Source organism: Desmodus rotundus, chromosome 12 (assembly GCF_022682495.2).
Source record: "Desmodus rotundus isolate HL8 chromosome 12, HLdesRot8A.1, whole genome shotgun sequence".
Lineage (NCBI taxonomy): Eukaryota > Metazoa > Chordata > Mammalia > Chiroptera > Phyllostomidae > Desmodus > Desmodus rotundus.
The window spans coordinates 51,703,129-51,729,318 of record NC_071398.1 but is presented as its reverse complement, the minus strand read 5'-3'; the positions used below and the strand labels follow the sequence as shown (position 1 = coordinate 51,729,318).

At 43.6% G+C, this 26,190-nt stretch overlaps 1 protein-coding gene across 5 annotated transcripts; it reads left to right on the top strand.

Annotated features, from left to right (window-relative positions):
• Nucleotides 1–61: 61 nt before the first annotated feature.
• On the top strand, nt 62–24,528 carry LOC112313680 (zinc finger protein 211). 5 transcript variants are annotated; one of them, XR_011650635.1, is made up of 6 exons: nt 62–536; nt 1,629–1,755; nt 9,886–16,138; nt 19,947–20,039; nt 21,626–21,758; nt 21,948–22,135. XR_011650635.1 is itself a non-coding variant. In XM_071219859.1 (4 exons), exons 1-4 carry the CDS (start codon nt 474–476, stop codon nt 21,670–21,672), a joined length of 330 nt encoding a protein of 109 aa, XP_071075960.1. In that variant the 5' UTR covers nt 62–473; the 3' UTR covers nt 21,673–22,135. The 5 variants fall into 5 exon arrangements, 1 of the variants encoding a protein (XP_071075960.1); XR_011650637.1 differs by lacking the exons at nt 9,886–16,138; nt 21,948–22,135 and adding an exon at nt 23,932–24,528; XR_011650636.1 differs by lacking the exon at nt 9,886–16,138.
• The last annotated feature ends 1,662 nt before the right edge of the window (nt 24,529–26,190 follow it).

Genomic DNA, 26,190 nt, shown 5'->3' with positions numbered 1-26,190 from the left:
TTTGGAACAAAAGATTTGAGAGCATCTCAAATATTATGTTCTGGGAGCAGTCTGGCTTCACTAAAGAAGTTATGTCTTTGGCTGTAGTTCACAATGAGCAAAGGCTCTGGAAGTCGGTACCTCACTCTGCAGGATCACTGCCTTGCAATTGTTGAGGGCCATGATTGGGAAGTTTTGTGCCACCTGTAAGGTCCGAGGAACTACATTGCCCAGAAGTACCTGCTCGGAATTAAACCAGTGACAGGACAGGGTGAAAGCATTTCCTTGAGACTGACTTGGGGCGGGACTTCCGGGTCTGTCTCCTGGCGGCCATGCTTGCTACTATGTGTGGGTTCTGGCTTTTGGATCGTTGTGTCAGTTTTGAGGTGGCAAATCCGAGAAAGAGCGAAGGAGTCGTGGTCCTTGTCACACAGACTCGAGTTTGAAGCTCCTAGAGGACACCCGGGTGGCCGGTGCGAAGGCCGCCTCCTCGAATGCAGATCCCTCCCCTCGGCCCAGAGGCGATGGCTGCGGCCAGTGTGAGGCGCCCGGCTGAGGTGAGTGTGTAACCCGCGCGCTCCCCTAACCCCACCGAGCCCTGCAGCCCGGTTCCCGGGCGCCGGTGAAGTACTGCAGCCCCAGCCATGGTGGAGCGCGTTTAGGTATCGGAACGCTCGTCGTCCTGGCAGTGGTACTGCTTGGTCAGAAAGAACAGGGGGTGTGTGGGGTGAGGAGTTGTTTCTTGTCCTGAAGTTCATCAGTGTGCTGCACACGGGAAGAAAAGTGAAGGAAGGAGGTGGTCAAGGTAACTGTGTGGCAGGTGAGGAGGGTTTCAGTGGTACAAGTGGACATGATAATTCCGGAGGCAGAAGAGTAACTGAGATGACATGACACTGAGGGCGAAGCTGCTGTTTGTTCACTAGGGCAGGATCCACCCCGTGTATGCTGTGCTGTGCTGAGGTCTCGGGGGAGGGCGGTTTCAGTCCTGTTGGTGGCTAAGGTCTGGGGCAAATGTCACTTTTGATTGTAACTGTACCTGGCATGGAGACCGTCAGGATTGGGGTTTTAAAGTGGTGAGAGCCTGTTGTGGCTGCTGAGAACAGCACACCAGTCTAAAAGGGCCACGGGCATCAGAAGGTCACATGTGCTTTTGGAAGGCGAATACTGAAGCAAGACCCAGAAGTATAGAGGAGGGTCTCAAAGCAGCATCTCCACAAATGCGTAACTGGGAGCTCAGGTAGGGACTAAAGGTGTCAGAGGGACAGTCTACAGAATGATGTCCGTGTTGAGAAAAGGTGTGAGTTATGGTCCCAGGGCCCTAGTGATGGGTACTGAAGGGTGAAGCATGAGCCCACGCTTGGCTGTGTCTTGTCACAATCTAGAGATCCCAAAAGGAATTAATGACAAGATGGATGGGACCCTACAAGCCAGGACCAGAACTGGATTACATCTCTGTGCCTCCCTGCCTGATGAGGCTGAGGGCTGAACATAATGAATAAAAAGGGACCTGAGGGTAGGGCGGGCATCAGTGGAATTCCTCTGAGGAGGCAGCTTTGGAGGAGGCTGGGAGTGGGATAGATGTGTGGGGAGGTGGGTTGTGGGTTCTCAGAGACAGGAAGCTCATGTTTTTCCTGTCCCCGTGATAACAGGCCAGTGTGACCTTTGAGGATGTTGCTGTGCACTTCTCCGGGGAGGAATGGAGGCTGCTTGATGAGGCTCAGAGACGCCTGTACCTCCGTGTGATGCTGGAGAACTTTTCACTTATATCCTCTCTGGGTAAGACCCATGGCCTCACCAGTGACTTGGACTAGACTCTACTCCATCCACCCCAAGACCTTTCTCAGGGCTCAGGTGTGGACCACAGGCACTGCTTGCTGCCCCAGTTTTCTGGGTAGTTGCTGTATTGCTAGGGCTGGAGTGTTTGCACTGCCTTCCCTCCCTGCAGTCCCAGTCCTGAACCCTTTTAGGGAAGGATTCAAAGTCACCACTATTGCATTGAGCTTAGTGGATTCACAGAGCTTGCCCTCTCAGTGTCTGGGTTAATGTGTCCAGATCCACCTCACTTCTGCCTCCCAGGGTTTGACTCCTCCTTTTAGCCATCATTTCCTCTTGCCTACCTGGGCCAGGAGTTGCAGGTGTTGTCATGGTCGTTACTTATGTAAACCATGGGCTTTTCTTAAAATACCTCCCCTGCATAGTGTATAGTCTTTAGATCTGTTTTCCCTTTTTTTTTCCTAGCCTTTCCAAGATATAAACTTGTATGTATATGTTAAAGTGTACAGTGTGGTGATTTTATACACATAGTAAAATAATTGTCACAGTGAAGTTAATTCAACATCCATCACTATAGAAAATTACCTTATTTTTTTTTATGCTAAGAATGCTTAAGATCTATTCTCCTGAATTTCAAGTATATGAAATTGTTAACGATAGTTGCCACACTCTTAATTACATCCTCAGAACTCACTCATCTTTTAAAGGAATGTTTGTCCCTTTCGATCAACAAGTACCCATTTTCCGCTACACCTCAGAACCTGGCATTGTACTTGTTTTTCATAATTTTGACTTCTTTTTACATTTCAACCATATGTATAACAGTTTTAGTATATCTACATCTGCACTTTGGTTTTTTTTTTTTTTTTAAGATTTTATTCATTTATTTTTAGAGAGAGGGAAAGGGAGGGAGAAAAAAGAGATCAAGAGAAATATCAGTGTATAGTTGCCTCTCGCATGCCCCCCTACCCAGGACCTGGCCCACCACCCAGGCATGTGCCCTCACTGGAAATCGAATCAGCAACCCTTTGGTTTTCACGTGGACACTCAGTCCACTGAGCCACCCCAGACAAGGCTCTCTGCTGTTTTGATAGTAGCCATCTTATCTGGTGGGAGGTGATGTCATTCTTAGTTTGATTTGCATTTTACTGTTGTTTAGTGAGGAATAATGTGTGTATGTGTGTTTTATGGGGTTTTTTTGGTGCCAAAACATGGAAGTAAGTACATTTATCATATATCTGTTGGCCATTTTTAGATTTTGGAATAAACGATTATTCTGGTTTGTTGTCAATTTTTAAAATTTTCTTTTTCTATTGAGTTGTATGGGACCTTATATGTTTTGGATATTTACCTCTTTAGGAGATAGTCTTTACAAATATTCTCTCACTTTCCATTTTGTTCATTGCTTTCTTTTTTAAATTTTATTTTATTTTATTACTTATGGAGATGGTGAAAGAGAGGGAGAGAAACAACAATGTGTAAGAGATATATCGATCGATAAGTTGTCTTGCCCCCAGCAGGGGGCTTGGCCTGCAATTTAGGCATGTGCCCTGACTTGGAACTGACCAGTGACCTTTCTGTCAACAGGCCAGGGCTCAATCCACTAAGCTACAGCAGCCAGGGCTGTTGATTGCTTTCTTTACTATGCAGAATTTTCTTAGTTTGAGGTAGCCTGACTTATTTCTTTCTGCTTTTCTTGCCTGCTTTTGGTGTCATCCAAAATATTATTGCCAAAACCCATGTCGAGAAGATCTTTTTTCCCAAGAAATTTTGTATTTCATGTGTTACATTCCTTTGAGGGTTTAGTACATTTTGGGTTAATTTTTCTACTGTTGTAAGGTAGGGTGTCAGGTATATTTTCAGTTTTCTCAACACCATTTTATTTTAATTTATTTTACTGATTTTTATAAAGAGTAGGTGGGCGAGACAAGAGAGAGAAGCAGAAACATCGATTTATTGTTCCACTTATTTATGCATTCATCAGTTGATTCTTGTATGTTCCCTGATCAGGGATTGAACCTGAAACCTTGGTGCATCAGGATGATGCTCTAACCAATTGATCTACCTGGCCAAGGCTTAACACTATTTCTTGGACAAACTGCTTTTCCCCATTATGTGGTTTGGTGTTCTTGTCAAAGAGTAGTTGCCCACATATGAGGGTTTATTTCTGAGCTGTCTGTGTTTTGTTTCTTAAATCTGTGTGTACATGTGTCTATTTGCATCTGTTTTGATTAATATTGTTTTGCAGTATGGTTTAAATCCTTAAGTGTTGGCCCTGAACAATGTGTCTCACTGGTTGTGTGTTGTCCCCCAAAGCTAAAGGTTACTGGTTCTATTCTTGGTCAGGGCACATGGCTGGGTTTCAGGTTTGGTCTCCATTGGGATGCGTACAAGAGGCAACTGATCAGTGTTTCTCTTTCATCTCAATATTTCTCTTTGTCCCTCCCTTCTCCTCAAAAAATAAATGAAGTCTTAAAAAAATAAATCATGAAGTATGATGCCTCTATCTCTATCATTGATCTTCTTGATCAAAATTGCTTTGACTATTGGATAGCATTTGTTGTTTGAATTTTAGGATTCTTTTTCTGTTTCTGGTAAAAAATGTTATGGATTTTGGTAGAGATTACATTGAATCATTTGGTCATCTTGTTTACTAGAAATATTCTAACAATAATAATTGTTCCTATTCAAATACACAGGATGTCTTTTCCTTAATATGTATCTTTAGTTTCTTTGAAAACTGTGTTATAATTTTTTAGAATCCAAATCTTTCTCCTTCTTGATTAAACTTGTTTCTGAGTACTTTATTTTTTTTACTTTTATTTTAGATATATATATTCTTTATTTCATTAGATATTTTTTAATGTTTTATTGATTATGCTATTACAGTTGGTCCCATTTCCTCCCTTCACTCCACTCCATCCTGCCCACTCCCTCCCTCCCACATTCCCCCACTATAGTTCATGTCCATGGGTCATACATACAAGTTCTTTGGTTTCTACATTTCCTATACTATTCTTACCCTCCCCCTGTCTATTTTCCACCTATCATCTATGCTACTTATTCTCTGTACCTTCCCCTCCTCCCCCTCCTACTCCCCTGTTGATAACCCTCCATGTGATCTCCATTTCTGTGGTTCTGTTCCTGTTCTAGTTGTTTGCTTAGTTTGCTTTTGTTTTTGTTTTAGGTGTGGTTGTTACTAACTGTGAGTTTGCTATCGTTTTTGCTGATCATATTTTTTATCATCTTTTTCTTAGATAAATCCCTTTAACATTTCATATAATAAGGGTTTGGAGATGATGAACTCGTTTAACTTGAACTTATCTGGAAGCATGTTATCTGCCTTCCATTCTAAATGGTACGTTTGCTTGGTAGAGCAATCTTGGATGTAGGTCCTTGCCTTTCATGACTTGGAATACTTCTTTCCAGCCCCTTCTTGCCTGCAAGGTTTCTTTTGAGAAGTCTGCTGACAGTCTTATGGGAAGTCCTTTGTAGGTAACTGTCTCCTTTTCTCTTGCTGCTTCTAAGATTCTCTCATTCTGTTTCATCTTGGGTAATGTAATTATGATGTGCCTTGGTGTGTTCCTCCTTGGGTCCAGCTTCTTTGGGACTCTCTGAGCTTCCTGGACTTCCTGGAAGTCTATTTCCTTTGCCAGATGAGGGAAGTTCTCCTTCATTATTTGTTCAAATAAGTTTTCAATTTTTTCCTCTTTCTGTTCTCCTTCTGGTACCCCTATAACTCGGATGTTGGAACATTTAAAGATGTCCTGGAGGTTCCTAAGCCTCTCCTCATTTTTTTGAATTCTTCTTTATTCTTTTCTGGTTGGATATTTCTTTCTTCCTTCTGGTCCACACTGTTGATTTGAGTCCCAGTTTCCTTCGAATCACTATTGGTTCCCTGTACATTTTCCTTTGTTTCTCTTAGCATAGCCTTTGTTTTCATCTAATTTGCGACCAAATTCAACCAGTTCTGTGAGCTTCCTGATTACCAGTGTTTTGAACTGTGCATCTGATAGGTTGGCTATCTCTTCGTCACTTAGTTGTATTTTTTCTGGAGCTTTGATCTGTTCTTTCATTTGGGCCCTTTTTTTTTTTTTTTTTTTTTTGTCTTGGCGGGCCTGTTAAGTAAAAGGGCGGAGCCTTAGGTATTCACCTGGGCGGGGTAATGCTTGTAGCTGTGCTGTGAAGCTGTATGTCCGGGAGGGGTCCGATAGGGAGCAATGGCGCTTGCTCCTCTCTCTGTGGGTTTTCAGTCACTCCCTCCACTACCTACAATCAAATGGGCCCTTCTGGTGCTCCTTCCCAAGTGGTTGGGTTGGTGTAGGTTCTAGGACCCTGTGGGTCTCTCCAAGGAACTCTCGTATGAGGCTGGGAGTTTCTCCCTCTGCCGCCTGAACCCCCACAGGTATTTTCAATCAGTGGTTTGAGGCTTTTTTCCCTCACTAGAATTCTGGGTTGTGAGGTCTGTCACCTGGTCCACCAGCTGCTGCCTCGCCGGCCAGCTGCAGCTTTGCCCGCCCTGCTCCACAATCCCCACGCGCCTCGCTGGGTCAACCAGCCCCCGCCTTGCTGCCCGTGTATACCCCTCCTACCGGTCTGGATGAATGTTTCTTCTTTATCTCCTTGGTTGTCAGACTTCCATATAGTTTGATTTGTTTGTCAGTTCTGGTTGTTTTTGTTTTTAAATTGTTGTCCTTCTTTTGGTTGTGCGAGGAGGCACAGTGTGTCTACCTATGCTTCCATCTTGGCCGTAAGTCCCTAAGTACTTTATTGTTTTTAATGCTATAGATGTCTTAATCTCTTATTCAGATATTTTATTAGTGTTATGATGCATCTGATTTTTATGTGGATTTGGGATTCTGTAAATGTTACGGGATTTGTTCTTCTGGCAAGTTTTTATTTTTTTTTTAGTGCAGATTTTAGGTTTAATTATATAAACTTATGTCATCTGGAAACACAAGCAGTTTTACTTCTTTTTCAGTATAGCTCTTTATTTATCATGACGGGAGAACACCTTCACTGATCTTACAGAGAGGGAAAGGGAGGGAGAGAAACATTGATATGAGAGTGAGAAGGAAACATTGATCAGTTGCTTCTCCTACATCCCCTGAGGTAGGACCAGACCACACCCGTGGTGTGTGCCCTGGCTGGGGGTGGAACCGCTGACCATTCCCTTTACAGGACAGCACACAAGAAACTGAGCCACACTGGTCAGGGCAATATTGATGATCTTTTAAAGCTTTAAATCTTTTAAAAAGATTTTATTTATTTATTTTTAGAGAGGGGAAGGGAGGGAGAAAGAGAGGGAGAGAGACATCCATGTGGGAGATAACATCAATCACTTGCCTCTCCCATAATGCACACCCCCACACCCCCAATCCAGGATGTGACCTGCAACTGAGGCATGTGTCCTGACTGGGAATAGAACTGCAGACCTTTAGGTTTGGAGCGTGGTGCTCAATCCACTGAGACACTCTGGCCAGGGCCATTATTTTTAAAAATAACCTTGTGATAACCTATAATTTATGTAGAGTTTATTTAGTCTCTTTAGTTCTTTTGATTACTTTTTCCTTTGGATGGTTTTAAAAGACCTTTCAATTTCTGAATCATTTCTTTGATAGATCAACTGTTGATGCTCTCTGTCCCATTCTTTTCCTTTCATTTATTATTTTTAAGCACCATAATTTCTGTTTGTTTTATTTTGAAGTCCTTCTCTGACCACTCATAGCTCTTCATTTCTCTGGGGTGATTGATAAATTATTGTGTGCCCTCATTTGGGGGGTTGTCATGTTTCCTTGATTTTTTTTTTGTTTGTGTGTACTTTGTAGCCTTGTGTTGATGCCTATACGTTTCACAGAGCAGAATCTGCAGACTTCATGGAAGGGGTTTACAGAGCCAGATCAACACCTGTGTGTGGGTGTCACTGTGTAGACTTAGTAGGATGTTGCAGTTCTCAATACAAGAAGGCCCAGCAGCTTAGTGTCTGCATCTGTGTCACCTGAGGTCAACATTAGGGAAACAATAGCTAAGACTGTGGGTGTTGACATCAGTGGAAAAGGTTTCTGAGGACTTCCCTACTTTGTTCTCTGGTGGGAACTGTTTTGGCTGAGTGGTTCCCTTTTGGTGCCAAGTGCAGGGCATCTTCACGGTGATGGTGCAGTTGGTGTCTGATCTTTGGGCACCTGTAGAGCAGGTGTGAATCTGGATTCTAGGCTCTGAATAGACTCAGAGGAATAGCAGTAGTAGGGTCTTAGATACTGACTTGCCCCCAGGAAAAATGACATTGTTGTGAGAGATGCAGTCACACACGGATCAGTTCTGGAGCCTATGACCAGCGCACAGATACACAGAGAGAGACAGTGATTGTGGTGTCTGAGGAGCTGGCTGCCCCCCAGCAGTCATGGCTTTGGTGCATGGGACCTGAGCACTCACTCACCTGATAGCCGTGGAGTCCGGGTCTAAAATACGGGCATCGCAGGAGCAGCTGTGGCTCTGGGGCCTGGCAGTTGGGAGGTGTGGCTGCCCTTGTGCTGGGAAGGGGGAGTGAGGACAACTCACCTGCTCTTGTCCCACAGGTGGCCTGTGGTGATGGACCTTGGTACCCTCACTGTTAAGGCTGCTGGTATCCTCTGGGGAGCAGGCATGTTGGGTCCATGGCAACACACGCTCGGCCTCCTTTGCTGTGGGTGCCGTGGGGGTTCTCACCTTGAAGAAGAGCTGTGGGGGTCTCTGTGGCAAAGGCTCCTGAGGTTTCCTGCAGATCACAGCCTTGAGAACACTATGTCATCTGCCCTGTGGCTGGTACACTGGGCTCCTGCCTTTCTCATTTCTTTTCCATCTCCATCTGTGTTCACTAAGCTGATGTCAGCAGCTGACCTCTTTGTGGTCCTTTTCATGCTCCACTGTGTTGCTGCAGTATCTTTTTGTTTTTAAGCTGTTTCATTACTTTTTAAATATTTTTCGGATAGCAAAACGGAGGGAGAAAAACATCAATGTGAGAAAGAAATATGAATTGGTTGTCTTTTGAACATGGCCCAACTAAGGACCGAACTAACAAAGTGGGCATATGCTGTGACCGGGAATTGAACTCCTGACCTTTTGTAGAATTATGCACAACCAGTTTAGCTACACCAGGCATGGTGCTGTAGTATTTTAATGGTACTCTTAGTCTTCCAAGGACCAATTTTCTCTGTGGATAGCTGTCTTAGTATTTTGTCATTAGTAATCCAGGCTGGTTTCTTCCACCATCATGCTGACATGACTCACCTACATGTCTTTTCTGGGTCTGTTCTCTCCTTTGTTGCTCTGGGACAGTGCTGGCCATTCAGTGTTCCTGGTTTTTCCTTTTGTGCTTCATGTTCTATGTAGCTGACCTTCTAGGACTTTCAGGGAAGGTTCCTTTCTGCACATACCGCAGGATGGATCTCTCTCCAACAATGGCAGAGTGGGCTCACGGGGGTGTGGTAGCTGTGGAGATAGTGAAGTCAGGGCCTCCTTCAGATCATAATCAGTAACCTGACTTTTTTTCCAACCACAATTTTAGTATCATTGCCAGTAGCCCCACCCATTTCTACCTTTTGCAGCTTTGACACTGCTGACTTGTCAGTTCTACTAGTCGTCACTTCCCTTGGGGTTTCCAGCTCAGAGATATTTCCACCTCCATTGATCCCACATTTCACCCTTTCTCTCACCCCTCTTTCTGTGGTACTCTTGAACATTGGCACTCATGTGTTATTTGCCCAGACACTCACGAATCTATATATTGACCTTGTACAGCAGCTAATATCTTGCAAAGGGACAGTAATGGGCTTATATGTGTGTTCTACCCAGCCTAATGTCAGCAGCAGAGAGGGATATACAGGAAGCTTTTGGCAGAGGAAATGCATTGTAAGCCCTGCCTCTCTTCTGTGTGTCATGCCCTGTCCAAGTATCCTTCCCCTGGAGAGGTTTCCATTATATTGTGACCTTAGAAGCCCAATAATACACCACAGTCAGCCAGTCCTTCAGTGGAACTTTCTCATTTTGAAGAATATTTCTTGTATTCTTGCTTTCCTGTGACACGTAGACATGTGTGCTGGGGTTCTCTGCTCCTTATAGTCAATAGGTACTTCACCAGCATTTCTCTGCATTCAGGTTGCTGCTGTGGAAGAGAGGATGTGGAGACACCTATTAAACAGAATGTTTGTGTACAAGTCGCACAGACCAAGAATCCCAAGGCAGCTTCGTCTTCCCAGAAGAGTCACCCCTGTGCGAGTTGTGAGCCTGTCTTGAGAGACATTTTTAACTTGGTAGAGCAGCAGGGCAAACAACACAGCCCGACACTGCTGAGGTGCGGGGCATGTGCAAAACGATTTCATTTCAGTGCAAAGTGTCACCAGTACCAGGAACAGCATATGGGACAGAAACCCTTCAGTAATACTCTGAGCGGGGCCTCACTTGTGAAGAGCTGCAGAATCCACGTGTCAGGGAAGCCCTTTACCTGTGGAGATGCTGACATGGACTTCCTGGCCAGCTCAGGTCCTCAGCAACAGCAGGACACCCATAAAGTGAAGGAGCCAAACAAAGGCACACAGTGGGAAGCAGCGATACAAAGCAGAAAAAGTCATTACACTTTGGGGGAAGGCAAGAAAGCCTGCAACTCCCAGCACGTACTTGTGGACCAGGCTGTTCACACTGGAAGACAGTGTTTTGTGTGCAGTGAATGTGGAAAAACATTCAGATGCCAATCCTCATTTATCACACACTGCAGAAGCCACACAGGAGAAAGTTTCCATGTGTGTGGTGAAAGTGTAAAATCCTTTAGTGAAACCTTAACTTTCCATCGGCATCAAAAAATTCATACAGGAGCAAGGCCGTACAAGTGTAGCCAATGTGGAAAATCCTTAAGCCACAAATGTTTCCTCATTTCTCCCTCAGGACAGCAGAATGGAGAAAACAGTTTTGTGTGCAGTGAGTGTACACAACTTTTTAGTCATAGTTCAGTGTTGATTCCTTATCAGAGAGTTCACACTGGAGAAAAGCCTTACAAGTGTAATGACTGCTCCAAATCTTTTACCTCTGTTGCTGCTTTAAATTATCATCAGAGCTCTCACACAGGAGAAAGGCCTTATGGGTGTAATGAATGTGGGAAATCTTTTACCTCTACCTCAAGCCTCCGTTATCATCACAGAGTACATAATGGAGAAAAACTATATGAATGCAGTGAATGTGAAAAAACCTTTAAGGATAGATCACAATTTACTAAACACCAGAGAGTTCACACTGGAGAAAGGCCTTATGAGTGCAGTGAATGTGGAAAGTCTTTCACCAGTAGTAGTAGCCTTTCTTACCATCAGAGAGTTCATTCTGGAACAAAGCCTTACAAATGCAATCAGTGTGAAAAATCTTTTGCCTCTGGTTCCACCCTCCGCTATCATCAGAGAATTCACACAAGAGAAAGGCCTTATGAGTGTGGTGAATGTGGGAAATCTTTTATCTGTAGTTCCAAACTTCGTTATCATCAGCGAATTCACACTGGAGAAAGGCCTTATGAATGCAGGGAATGCGGGAAGTCTTATACCCATAGAAATAACCTTCTTACACACCTGATAGTTCATTCAGGGAATAGTCCTTACGAATGCAGTGAGTGTGGAAAACATTTTACCTTTAGGTCTACCCTTCGTTATCATCATAGAATTCACACTGGAGAAAAGCCATATGTGTGCAGTTTATGTGGCAAATCTTTTACTTCAAGCTCCACCCTTCGATGTCATGAGCGACGGCACCTTGGACAAAGAACTCATGAATGCAGTGAATGTGGGAAGTCTTTTACATCTAGTTCCACTCTGAATTACCATCAGAGAATTCATACAGGAGAAAGACCTTATAAGTGCAATGAGTGTGGGAAATCTTTTACCTTTAGCTCAAGCCTCCGTTATCATCACAGAATGCATACTGGAGAAAGGCCATATAAATGCAGTGAATGTGGAAAAACCTTTAAAGATAGTTCTCAATTTGTTAAACACCAGAGAGGTCACACTGGACAGAGACCTTATGAGTGTAGTGAATGTGGGAAATCCTTTCACATCAAATATTCCCTCTCAATGCACCAGAAAATTCACAATAGAGAAAGGTCTTACAAGTGTAGTGAATGTAGTAAATCTTTTACCTCTGCCCCTGGCCTTCGTTATCATCAGAGACTTCACAGGGGAGAAAAGCCCTATCAGTGCATTCAATGTGGGAAATCTTTTACCAGCAAGTCTTCACTCGTTAGACACCAGAGAGTTCACACTGGAGAAAGGCCTTATGAGTGCACTGAATGTGGCAAATCTTTTACTTGTCGCTACTCCCTTCAATGTCACGAGCGAGTGCATCGTGGAGAAAGGCCTTATGAGTGTGGTGAATGTGGGAAATCTTTTATCAGTAGTTCCAACCTTCGTTATCATCAGCGAGTTCACACAGGAGACAGGCCTTATGAGTGCAGTGAATGTGGAAGGTCATTTAAGGATAGTTCCCAATTCAGCAAACACCAGAGAGTTCACACTGAAGAAAGACCTTATGAGTGCAGTGAGTGTGGGAAATTTTTTAAGCGAATATCTACCTTGTCTCAACACCAGAGAGTTCACACTAGAAAAAAGTCTGAAGTGTGTTGAGAGTGTACAATTTCCTGTTCAGTGTAACAAGCAACCTTGTAGGAAACTCTGAGGAGCCATCTGTCTGAATCTAAACTATTACATTTGAATTGGCCCAATGACATTCCTTGTAAATTTCATTCATATGGGAAATGTGTGGAAATATATTATACTTTCTTACTTGCTTAGCGCACTTTTTAGGTTTACAGTGCAAACTGATTGTGTGGCTGTAGCCTTTTCCTCTCGACCAGGGGGCAGGTTTACAAACTTTGGAACAGTCCACACCCTAATGTGCTCAGGGAAACTGACCTCTTATTCTCACACATATTGTAGTAAAGTAGAAATAATGTGAGCACTTAGGTGTCAGCTTTCCCCTTATGACTAATTCGGACACTGCAGAACAGTATCTACTTGTCCCAGGGATTTGTTGGGCTCATGTGATGCTTTGGATGAGTTTTTCCAGCTAGCAATTCATAAACCTAGAAGTGCCTGCTGCACATTGCTTTGGCTTGTACAGTAATTGAGGCCTTACTGTTAATTCCACACTAATCTTTACTTTTAAAGTTTTAAAACATATTTTATTTATTTTTAGAGAGGAGGGAGGGAGAAACAGAGATTAGTGGCCTCTCTGACGCCCCCAACTGGGGACCCGACCTGCAACCCAGTCATGTGCCCTGATCAGGAACTGCAGGAGCAACCTAATGGGCCATGGGCCAATGCTCAGTCTGCTGAGCCACACCAGCCAGGGCTATTTTTAATTTTTATTTATTGATTTTTAGAGAAGGGAAGAGAGAAATATTGATTTGTTGTTTCTCTTACTTATGTATTCATTTGTTGATTATTTATGTGCCCAAACGGGTTTGAACCCACAGCCTTGGCATATTGGGGTGATGCTCTAACCAGCTGAGCTACCTACCCAGTTCTCTCCTTTAAAATTGGTTGTCCTTTTTACTGTTCAGGGTAGTTTATAAACTGATTTGGGCTCTACAAGCATGAAGAGCTAAACAACATTTTAGGGGTCTCAAACATTCTCTGCTTGTGGACAGACTGTATGATGGCAGAAAATAACTGACCAGTTTTCACCAAATTTGTGTGGCTCTCCAAAGCTTCCTAGAAAAGAATGAAGGCCTTTCTGGTTCTCATTTGGATATTGTGTTTCAGGAGTCTTAGAGATTACCCCAAGGAAGTGGCAGATATGAGACCCTCAGTTATGAGAGCAGCATGATTTTTCCTTTACCCAAAGCAGATGGCAGATTATATCAGCACTGTTAATGGGTTGTCTTCTGGTCTACAGGAAATTGTGTGTCCTGCTGTCCACATTTCATTGGACTAGGGTCACTGATTGAGAGACTGGGTCCAGGGAAAACCATAGTTGGTGCAGAAACAGTGGCCCATTACGGACTGGAGGAGCTGCAGCCAGCTAGATGAACATGCCTTTTCTAAACATGCACCCATAATTCTTTCTGCGACCCCAATTGCATGATCAGTCTGCATATATCTGAGGACTCCTAGGCATGGTTACTTTGTATAGCTGAATTTGGTCATTTAATAAAGAAAAATTGAGTTCTGGCAGGTATGGCTCATTGCATTGAGTGCTGGCCTGGGAACCAAAAGGCCGCAGGTTTGATTCCCAGTCAGGGCACATGCCTGGGTTGTCCAGGCCCCCAGGTGAGGCGTGTGAGAATCTGATGATTGTTTCTGTTTCTCCCTCTGCTCCTCTCTGTCCAACTAAACAAATTTGGTGGGAAATTGGGATGGGTGGGGTAAGGGAAAGTGGTAGTGGGTAATGGAGATAACTGTATTCGAACAGCTATAAAAATTATTTAAAAATTAAAAAAAAATTTAAAGTATTTTTAAAAAAAGAGTCTATCTAGTTGGGCCATTGTATCCATGGGTTTCACATCCTTGTATTACACTAACCATGGGTGGAAAATATTCAAAAATAACTTACATTGTTGCCCATGTGTACTATGTAGTTCTAGCTGTATATTGATTGTATGGTTGTGCCTGCTGAACATGAAAAGTTTTTCTTGATATTCTCTAAAGCTACAATATTAAAAAGTATATAAAATTTATATTGTGTTATGTATTATAAGTAATCTAGAAATTTGTTAGCATATACAGGACATATGTAGGCTATATACAAATCTAATGCCATTTTATATAAGGGAGTTGAGCATACAGACTTCGGTATTTGCAGGGTCATGGAACCAGTCCCTTGTAGATAATGTCTGTCTTAGATTATAAATTAAGAAATATTATATGGGTAGCCTTGACCAATGTGGTTCAGTTGGTTGGGTGTCATAGAAAGTGAAAGTTTGCCAGTTTCATTCCTGGCCATGGCATATGCCAGAGTTGTGGATTTGGTCCTGGTAAGAAGGAGGCAACTAACCTATGTTTTTCTCTTACATCAATGTTTCTTTCTTTCACCTCCTGCTTTTCCTCCCTTTCTAAAAATAAACTTTTTAATAAAGATATATGTGGGTGAAATTGTCCCTAAATGGGTGGTACATAATCATTGACTACAGGGAAGAGAGAGGGGTTTTTTTTGTTTTTTTGTTTTTTTTTTATGGGACTAGAAGTAGAACTTGTCAGCATGAGAAACACCTAAAGCTGTAGAGAATTGTAAGAGCTTATGGGAGCCAAAAAGATAACATAGGCCTGGGAGAAAAATCTCTAATGCTTTTGAGAATAAATTTTGCACTTGAATGCAGTTGAAATTGAGGGTACAGGAGGAAAACGGCATGGAGTTTGGGAAAAGTAAAGTGCGAAGTGGATTACAGGATAGTTAACAAAATTGTGCACTCTCTTGAGGGTTCATCCTCCCGTTGAGGGCTATTACTTTCGGTATTCTGGAGGAGTATGAACCTAGACACATGTAAAAGACAAGGCTGCCTTAGCACTTTTCACCAAAGAAGTTTCAAGCCTGGGGTGTGACTCCCCACCATGCCCTTCACAGTTGGTATTTTATGATCAGATCACACTGTGATGTTACTTTCCACAGAATCCCCCCCCCCCTTTTTTGGAGGGGTGCTGAACTGCTAGTGCTTATTAAAGCAATTCAGAATATATGTCTTCTTTCTTTCCAACTATGGCTCAGTATGGAGTCATTTCTGTTGTTCTTGGCTAATCATAATAAAGCAAAATACCAGTACACACTTAAGACTACACACATTTGGAGTGTCCTGCTATGCCTGGACTATTTTGTATGTGAGTAAGTATAGAAGGATATTTCCTTTTGGAACAAAAGATTTGAGAGCATCTCAAATATTGTTATGTTCTGGGAGCAGTCTGGCTTCACTAAAGAAGTTATGTCTTTGGCTGTAGTTCACAATGAGCAAAGGCTCTGGAAGTCGGTACCTCACTCTGCAGGATCACTGCCTTGCAATTGTTGAGGGCCATGATTGGGAAGTTTTGTGCCACCTGTAAGGTCCGAGGAACTACATTGCCCAGAAGTACCTGCTCGGAATTAAACCAGTGACAGGACAGGGTGAAAGCATTTCCTTGAGACTGACTTGGGGCGGGACTTCCGGGTCTGTCTCCTGGCGGCCATGCTTGCTACTATGTGTGGGTTCTGGCTTTTGGATCGTTGTGTCAGTTTTGAGGTGGCAAATCCGAGAAAGAGCGAAGGAGTCGTGGTCCTTGTCACACAGACTCGAGTTTGAAGCTCCTAGAGGACACCCGGGTGGCCGGTGCGAAGGCCGCCTCCTCGAATGCAGATCCCTCCCCTCGGCCCAGAGGCGATGGCTGCGGCCAGTGTGAGGCGCCCGGCTGAGGTGAGTGTGTAACCCGCGCGCTCCCCTAACCCCACCGAGCCCTGCAGCCCGGTTCCTGGGCGCCGGTGAAGTACTGCAGCCCCGCCATGGTGGAGCGCGTTTAGGTATCGGAACGCTCGTAGTCCTGGCAGTGGTACTGCTTGGTCAGAAAGAACAGGGTGTGTGTGGGGTGAGGAGTTGTTTCTTGTCCTGCAGTTCATCAGTGTGCTGCACACGGGAAGAAAAGTGAAGGAAGGAGGTGGTCAAGGTAACTGTGTGGCAGGTGAGGAGGGTTTCAGTGGTACAAGTGGACATGATAATTCCGGAGGCGGAAGAGTAACTGAGATGACATGACACTGAGGGCGAAGCTGCTCTTTCGCTACTGCACGATCCTCTCCGTGTGTCCTGCGTGAGATGAAGTCTGTGGGGTCTCCGTCCTAAGGTCTGAGATACTCCATTATTTTGTCAATGGCTGTATGATTCCATACTCATTCACACATAAAATAAGCACACGCATAGCTGTAAACGTTATGATATTGCTCCTCAAGTGCATGTAACGTGAAGAATTATTCAGTGTTGTCACTATGTCTGGTCAAGAGAAAAAAGTTCCAAGTAGGGCTGTGAGAAGACTATTAGGTTGCAGTGAAGCAGATGCCACTGGTTCCACAGGAAAACTTCTCTTGCCTGTGTCACTGTCTGACAGCGATTGTGTCTGACCCACTCATGAACCTTGTTTTATTTGCATACCAATTCTTAGTACATATGGTAACATATACTCAAATTCCTTTTAGTAATCTTACATATATCTCAACCAGAGAGCAGTTTACATAAATTTCACTCTGGTTGTACATTCTACTGGTTTGGACAAATGTACTGTAAACAAAACTTCCAGAAGACCCTCCTGAGAAATTGAAAGGGAGTTTATTCTTTTGGATTTGCAAATCGGGGAACACAGCCTTCAGTAAAAACAAGACATACTCTTGAGTGGGGAGAATGGAATGGGGTTTCTGAAGATGCATTTTGTTTTTAAATTATAAATTGAACTTTTTATTAGAAACCAATTTTTATTTCTTAAAGTATATTTTCTTGATTTTGCTATTACAGTTGTCCCAATTTTTTTCTCCCCTCTATCCCTACTTCCACCCTGCACAATCCCCCCATCCTCCAGCATCCCCCCTATTTCATGTCCATGGGTTGTATATATAAGTTCTTTGACTTCTGTTTCCTATACAGTCCTTAAACTCCCCCTGTCTATTTTATTCCCACCAATTATGCCTCTCATTCCCTGTACCTTCCCCCCTCCCTCTCCCCAATGAAAAGTCTCTGTGTAGTCTCCATTTCTGTGGTTCTGTTTGCTTAGTTTTTGTTTTTGTGTTTTAGATTCAGTTGTTGCTAGTCATGACTTTGTTGTCATTTTTACTGTTCAGTTTTTGATCTTCTGTTTCTTATATAAGTTCCTGTAACATTTTGTATAAGGGCTTGGTAATGACGAACTCCTTTAACTTTACCTCATCTGGGAAGCTCTTTGTCTGCCCTTGCATTCTAAATGATAGCTTTGCTGGTTAGAGTATTCTTGGCTGTAGGTCCTTGCCTTTCATGACTTCAGATACTTCTTTCCAGCCCCTCCTTGCCTGCAAGGTTTCTTTTGAGAAATCAGGTGATAGTCTAATGGGCACTCCTTTGTAGTTAACTTTCTCCTTTCCTCTTGCTGCTTTTAAGATTCTCTCTTTATCTTTAATCTTGGCTAACCTACTTATGAGGTGCCTCAGTGTGTTCCTCCTCGGGTCCAATTTCTTTGATACTCCCTGGGCTTTCTGGAAGTCTGCTTTCTTCGCCAGATTGGGGAAGTTTTCCTTCATTATTTGTTCAAATAAGTTTTCAATTTCTTGCTCTTGTTCTTCTTTTTCTGGTAACCCTATGATTCTGATGTTAGAGTGCTTAAAGTTGTCCCATAGGTTCCTAAGCCTCTCCTCATGTTTTTGAATTGTTTCTTCATTCTCTTCTGGTTGGATGTTTATTCTTCCTTTTGTACCAAATTGTTGATTTGAGTCCTGGTTTCCTTCCCTTCACTGTTGGTTCCCTGTATATTTTGCTTTATTTCACTTTTAGTAGCCTTCATTTCTTCCTTCATTTTGCGAGTGAGCTCAGTCAGTTTTGTGACCATCCTGATTACCAGTGTTTTGACTCTGCATGACATAGGTTGTCTTTCCTCCTTGCTTAGCTCTTTTTCTGGAGTTTTGATCTGTTCTTTCATTTGGGCCATATTTCATTTGGGTGGAGCCTTAGGTATTAGCCAGGGCAGGGCAACTCTGCTGCGATGTGGCACTGTGTGTGAGGGATGGGTCAGAGAGGGAACAATGCCTTTTGCTTACTCTGCTCTAGCCTGACTTTCCAAGGACCTCTCCTGTGAGACTGGGAGTTTTTCCTGCCGTCGCAACCCCTGCAGTATTTTGCAACTAGTTTTGAGTTTTCAGTTTCCTGTTCAGCCAGCCCTTCCTGGCCTGAGCAGTCTGCTGCCTTGCTGTGCATCCTCTCTATTTGCCTGCCTGTCTCCCATCTCCACCCCTCCTACCAGTCTGGGTGAATGTTTCTTTAACTCCTTGGTTGTCGGAGTTCCATGCAGTTTGATTTTGTAGCCCTTCTGGTTGTTTATTGTTTTTAAATTGGTTATCCTTCTTTTGGTTGTGTGAGGAAGCAAAGCATTTCTACTTATTCCTCCGTGTTGGCCAGAACCTGAAGATGCATTTTGCAAGGAGGTGACAAAGAGATGAGCTTCTAGGGAGTAATGTTCACAAACTTACACCATTCATGTTCTGACTGGTAGGGTCAACTGGACCTTCAATGTTTGGGTGACCCAGTGGTTAACAGGTGGAGTTGTGAGTTGAGAGCAATGAGCTCTATGAGGCCGAACCCAAAACCCCCACAATGTATTTATAAAAAATTATGTATTTATTCTTACATGTTTAAACTTCAGTGACCTTCAAAGTACTCTCCATCTGATGCAATACAGCTATTGAGACCTTTTTTCCACTATTCAAAACAGTTTTTGAACATGTCAATTTTGATGGGTTTAGTGCTTCTGTTTTTTGTTTTACCTCTTCCACATCAGCAAAACATTTCCCTTTGAGGGCTTTTTTTTTAATCCGAGGAAACAGAAAACAGTCACTCAGGGCGAGATCAGGTAAATACGGAGTGTGGGGCATGGGGTCATGCTGTTTTGGGTCAAAAACTGAATACCCAGCACCGTGTGGGCAGGTATGCGGTTAAATCACCCATCACGAAATGGGCAAACACATTGAGTCTTAAAAAAAAAATTCACTGAAGCCAAACATAGCTTCTTACAATGCCAGCTGGTACACTGATACAGATGGGTTCCTAGAACCCTCACCTGGGCAGGGGGAGGCCTGTACTACAGTGGGGCCACAGTGCATGAGATAATTCCGTGGTGGTTTTTTTGAGGGGGATCCTTCCTTGTTTATGATGAAGCATTTAGCAACATCCTAATTCAAGTTCAGGTCTGCAGAATGAAGAGTTTTAGTCACAGTTTTAGTACAGGGAGTGTTGCTTGTCAGCAGCATAAGAAGTAGCATTTTTGGAACAGCACAGTCATGCTGTGGGTGGTTTTGGAGCCCAAAGAATAAAGTCATGATTTGTAAGCTGCTTCAGAGGCTAAAGTGCAAAACATGCAAATAAATGTTGGGCCACAAATTATGATATTAAAGTTCTTATAAGTCTTTGATGTAATGACATGTACCTATCCACCTTTATATCATAGTGTTTTACTTGCATAAAAACTGTCTGCACTCTTCCTATTCATCTCTCCCTACAGGGCCTGACAATAAGCTTTTGATTATCAGGGAATCGATTTCAGAGACATCCATCAGTAATAAGCATATTGCCAGCTGTGTGACATGGCAACTAGGTAAGAAACCAGGCCTGCCCACCCACGAAGTTCTCCTTTAAAAAGTTCTAGATTATGTAGATAACTAACTACTTACGTGACCGTTTTTCTCTCTCCACACCTTAATCTCGATTTTACATTAATTCCCAAAGTTACAAAGAGTTGGTCAACACAAATGCTTTTAGTCAGCTGTCTGATAAAGCCCCACGCAGGTCAGAAAGGGTAACATAGGTACACATGCTTCTCAAATAACTAAACTTATGGCAAATCTCCCAACTGTGGACAACTGGATATATGAGATCAAATTCAGACAGATGGCTTCTCATGGTTTCTTCCAGCATCATAATACTAAACAAGAAAAGTGCACGTTCCTTTGCACATCTAAGGTCTTTCTCCAATCTGAATTCTTCATGGTATATTAAGGAGAATCCTTTGGGAAAACAATTTCCTACATTCCAAGAACTCCTGGGTGAACTCTCTGGTGGTAAAAGACTGTGGGTAAATGAGTTTTTATATTTCCTACACATAATGCCTTCATCTTGTGTGAACTCTCAGATAATAAATTCCAGAGATATAGGTAAGACATTCCTTATATTCACTACATTCGTAAGACCATTTTCCAATATGAAATCTCAGATGTTACGAAGGTAAAATTAACGGCTAAAGGATTTTCCATATTTTTACTTTCAAGTGCATTTCCCAATGTGAACTCTCATGTTAACTGGACTGGGAACTATCCTTAAAGGATTTCCCATATTCGCTGCAATCATAAGGTCTTTATCTTGTGTGAACTTGCTGATATACAAGGTGATTTCTCTGGAAAAAAGATTTCCCAGACACTGAACACATAAGGTGTTTCTCCTGTGTGAACTCTTCAATGTTGAATGAGTGCCAAGCTCTCAGGAAAAGATTTCCCACATTCACTGAACTCATAAGGCCTTAACCCAGTATAAATGAACACTCTGATGATAACGGAGGCTGGAGCCAGGTGAAAAAGATTTCCCACATTCAGTACATTGATAAGACTTTTCTCCAGTGTGAACTCTCGAGTGTTCAGTGAGGTAATAATATACTCTAAAGGAATTCCCACATTCAGTCCATTCATAAGGCCTTTTAATTGTGTGATTTCTCTGATGGTCACGGAAGGCATGAAAGGTAAAGTATTTCCCACATTCATGCCAGTCATAAGGCTTTTCTCCTGTATGAACTCTGATGATTTCTGAAATTAAAACCAGATGCAGAAGATGTTTCACATTCATTATACTGATATGGCCTTTCTCTTGTATGAACTCTCTGGTGTGCAAGAAGGTGATGTCTTTGGATAAAGGAATTCCCACAGTCATTGCACTCATAAGGTCTCTCTCTCTCGTGTGTATTCTCTGATGATTACTGAGGTTGGAACCAGTTAAGAAAGATTTCCCACGTTGACTACACTGATAAGGCCTTTCACCTGTGTGAACTCTCTGGTGAACAACTAATGAGGACTGACTGACACCTGAATGCCTTTCCACATTCAGGGCACAAAAGATACTGTACTCCAGTGTGCATGTCCTGGTCCTGAGCATGTGTGTGTGACTGGGGCTAAAGGGTTTCTTATCTTCTCACAGGTTGGAACCAGTTTTTCTCTTTTGTACTGTTGCCCCACTCTGGATGATTGTGTTGGGCTCCTCTCTGGCCTGAGTATTCTGCTGCTGTAGATGTTCTGAATTGGCCAGGAAGTCCACCTCGACTTTGTCACAGGTAAGGACTTCTCTGAAACATGGAATTTATAGCTCTTTACAAATAAGGCCCTGTCCACACTGCTTCTTAAGGGTTTCTCTCCCTGGTGCTGCTTCTGGTGTGTTTGGAGGTTTGCAGTACAATTAAATTGTTTCATACACACCCCACACCTGAACACTTTTTGGCTGTGTGGTGTTCCTTGGTGCTCAGCCAACTGGAATATGTCTCTCAAGACTGGACCACAAGTCTGACAGAAGTGGGTCTTCAGGGAAGAGAGAGCTGCCCTGGAGGTGCTGGCCTGTGACACTCCCCTCTGTTCAAAGGGGGCTTCTACATCCTCTGGTCCACAGGACCCACCTGAATGCAAATAAATGCTGGTGAAGTACATGCTGACTATAGGAATGCAATGTCATCACAGGTGTCTATTTTTTATATCAGGAGTAAGTCTATGGGATGGTTTTCAACGACGGGTAAAATATGGTTGGGGAACTGGCTCCTGAGCATTACCCACCTCTTAACACAAAAGAATGTAAAGTTCTCACCAGGGAAAGGACACAGAGTAAGGTATAATAGAAGATATGCACTGGCTGGTGTAGCTCAGTGGATTGAGGGCAGGCCTGTGAACCAAAGGGTTGCTGGTTCAACTCCCAGTCAGGGAACATGCCTGGGTTGCAGGCCAACTCCCCAGCAAGGGGTGTGCAAGAGGCAACCACACATTGATGTTTCTCTCCCTCTCTTTCTCCTTCCTTTCCCCTCTCTCTAAAAATAAAATCTTAAAAAAAAAAAATCAACCAATGAATACATACATAAAATATGAGAAAATAATCTGATTAAGTGGCTAATAGGTAAATTTTAATGAGAAATTGCTCTCCCTTACTAATCAGCAGGGGACTGTAAAGCCAAACAACGAGATATTACTTCATACATGTTTTGAGGACTATCACCAAAAAGACAAGATGTAAGTATTAGCAAACATGTATAGAGAAAGGAACACTGTACAGTGTTGATGGGAATGTAAACTCTTAAAGGCATTATGAAAAACAGTATAGAGCTCTGGCTGTGTGGCTAAGAGGATTGAGCACTAGCCTTCAAACTGACAGGTCACTGGTTCAGTTCCCAGTCAGGGCACATGCCTGTGATGTGTACTAGGTCCCCAATGGCAAAAGATCGATGTTTTTCTCTGTGTTTCTCCCCTCTCTATAAAAATAAGTATTTTTTTTTTAAGCCTGAAAATGGGCAAAAATAAATAAATAAAAACCCTACAGTATGAGCCAGCAAATCTGACTTCTTGGCATACACCAAAGGAAGTAAAATCCGAGTGTGGAAGAGACATCTTTGTTCTCATGTTCACTTCCCCATTGTTCACAATACACAAGATACATTGACAACATGTCTAGCCGTGGATAACGATAAAAAAGTGTCACACACACACAACCCCTTGCAATATTATTCAGCTTAATGACCCCCCTAAAAAAATTGAAAGTATAAAAATAAAGAGAAAGACAACAGAAGAAAAGAAAAAAGACACTGCCATGTGCAACAACCGGGATGAACGTGGAGGGCATTGGGCAAAATGAAAAAAGCCAGTCACATGAAGGTAAGTACTGAATGACAGCACTTCACTGCAGAGTCTAAACAGGAAAAAAAAAAAAAAAAAAAAGACTCAAAGAAGCTGAGCGTACTGACAACACCAAGGGGAGGAAAAGTGGAAAGTTATCAATCAAAAGGTACAAACCTTCCTATAAGATGAATAAGTTTTGAGGGTCTAATGTAAACATCGTGTCCACAGTAAATAATACTGTACACTTAAAGTTGCTCGGAGAGTATATCTTAAGCCCTATTACAAAAAATGGTAACTATATCAGGTGATGGAAATGTTTATTAACTTGATTATAGGAATTATTTGACAAAATATACATATATCAGACCATCACATTTTATACTTCAAACACCTTGTGTATAGTACCATTTTACAGACTCAAGAGTCCAACCCAGAGAGGATATAAGTGCCAAGTTCTCCAGCATTACATCATGGTATAGGCGTCTCAGCCTCATCAAGGAGACTCCATTTCTCCCAGGAGAAAAGCACAGCAATGTCTTCAAAGGTCAGACTGGCCTGTGAGGATGGGGACAGGAAACCACAAACTGTCTTTCTGAGAATCTCACGGTCCTCCCCCTCCTCGTCCTCTTCCAGGGCTCCCCCAATCAGAGGAGACAGCAGGCCCTGGTGACAGGGATGTCTGCTCATCTCTTAACAGTACCCAGCCCTCAGCAACAGGCATTGGGGACACACAGACTTCATCCAAGCTGCGGGCCATACCTGCAGGGCCCCATCCTTCCGCAGAGCAATTTCTCCCGAGGTCTTCCAGACTGTACCTGCTACACTCAGCAAACGTGGGCTCCCGCTTTAACGGCCCCGCCCCAGGGCCTTGTGGCAATCAGCTCACACAACCTATCGTGTGTACACGCTACCTTCTAACACGTTCCATCCCCAGACTCCCACCCCCACAGCTCTGCGACCGCCCACCCCTGCATCACAGGCATCTCTCTCCACTCACCCGGTGCGTGGCCCACGGCACCTAGAGAGAGTGCTCGAGAACCTCCACCACCACCCAGTACAACACCATCCTCTGCCGGGTCCCACAGCCGGGAGAAGCCCCGCGCGAGGCTCTGCAGTCCTCCCTGCCAGCCTCTGACCTTCACTTCATTGTTAGGCACCCAGATGGGCATGTAAATTTCAGCTACAAATAACCCCGGTCCCCTCTGCACTACTGTCCTCTCAGTAGTCACAACACACCTGTCTCCACTCGGCCTCCCTCCTGTCCTGGACGCCGGGCCGGGACTGCAGGAGGTGACAGACGCCCGAACTCTGGTTGCAGGTGGGCTGAGGGCAGAGGGCCCGGGGGACGCGTACTCACCTCGGCCCGGCGCCTCGGCACCGCCGCCGCCAGCAGACTCCGTTTGCAGAGCAGGGCGCGTGCAGAGGGAGCGCTGAGCCAGCGGTTCCTGTTCCGGCCCTGGCGCGGGTCACCCAGGCGCGTTGCTGAGAGTCACATGGCGTCTGTGCAGCTGAGATAAAGACTCCTTTGCACTTTCTCGGTGCCCTCACTTCTATACGGGCTCACTCTGGTGAGCTGAAAATATGGTGGCAACGGGGAGTACCTAGCAGTCCCGCTCCAAATGCAGCAATCTCATGGAAATGCATACAAGCTGATCTTTCATTGGCCTACTCGGCGCTGGCTCTTTTGGGTATTGTAGTCCCCCGACTCTAGAGAACACGAGGAAAGAGTTCTCGGTGCTGACGAACTAGAACGTTTGTGAAGCCCTGGTGGGTGTGGCTCCGTGGAGTTGCAGGCCGGGTCCCCCGTTAGGGGCATGTGAGAGGCAACCGATCAATGTATCTCTCACACGTTGATGTTTCTCTCCCTCTCTTTCTCCCTCCCTTCCCCCTCTCTAAAAAAATAACTAAATAAAACCTTTAAAAAAAGAAAAAAAGAACTTTTGTTAATGGAGGAATCCAGGAAAAGCAATGTTCCTACTTCCTGAGAGGGTCTTTCTTCATTGTTTACTGCAGCAAAAGGCATAATTTAATGTTCTGTGAAGTCAGCCTGTGATGCTCTCAGATATGGTGATCTGAACTGGCTCGTTCTATAGAGTCATTCACAAATAACATTCAGGCATAGCAGGGCACGTTGTTATTGCCTTCAAATACGTGTGAGGTAGATAGATACTTGTATTTTGTTTTATTATGAATGGCCAAATGACTCCATACTGAGTCATTGCTGGGAAGAAAGAAAGTATTCTGAATTAGATGAACAAGCAGCAGTTTGTAGAAGGACAAAGCCGATGCCGTTTTCTATCATGGTGCCATTTGCGGAGCAGGCCTGTGAACTTGTTAAACATGACTGCCATTTTACTCTCCTGAGCTCATGTCATTAGGAGTGGAAGTTACTGGAAAGCAATAATAGAATGTGACTAACCACTCCCCACAGCCACAGGCAAAATATAACATTGGAGCAAACTGCAGCTTATGCAAAACCAACGGAAACCTTCTATGTTGCAACACCCCTAACAGCCGAGCAGCAACACAGCCACATCCACCCCCTACCCTGAACAATTCAATAAAAGCCCAAGTCCTCTACCCTTTAGTGCTGGCGCATTTCTCCACCACCTAGCCCCTTTCCAATCTCAGGAAGTGAATAAAACTTTGTTGTCTGCATTTTCTTCTCTTTAGGAATTCTTTCACAGCCAGCGTCACCTGCCACCCTAACAGCTTGTGCAGAAAATAATGGAGTGCTCTCAATTATTCCTTCCAGGGTGATCTGATCTGCTAGCTGCTTACTTTTCTGCTTGCCCTTGAAAATGGAGGTTTTTAACAATTCTAATTGAGTTGAAAAGATATTGTATGGTTTTGATAATAGAAGAAATAAGGTATGGAGATGATTTTTGAAGG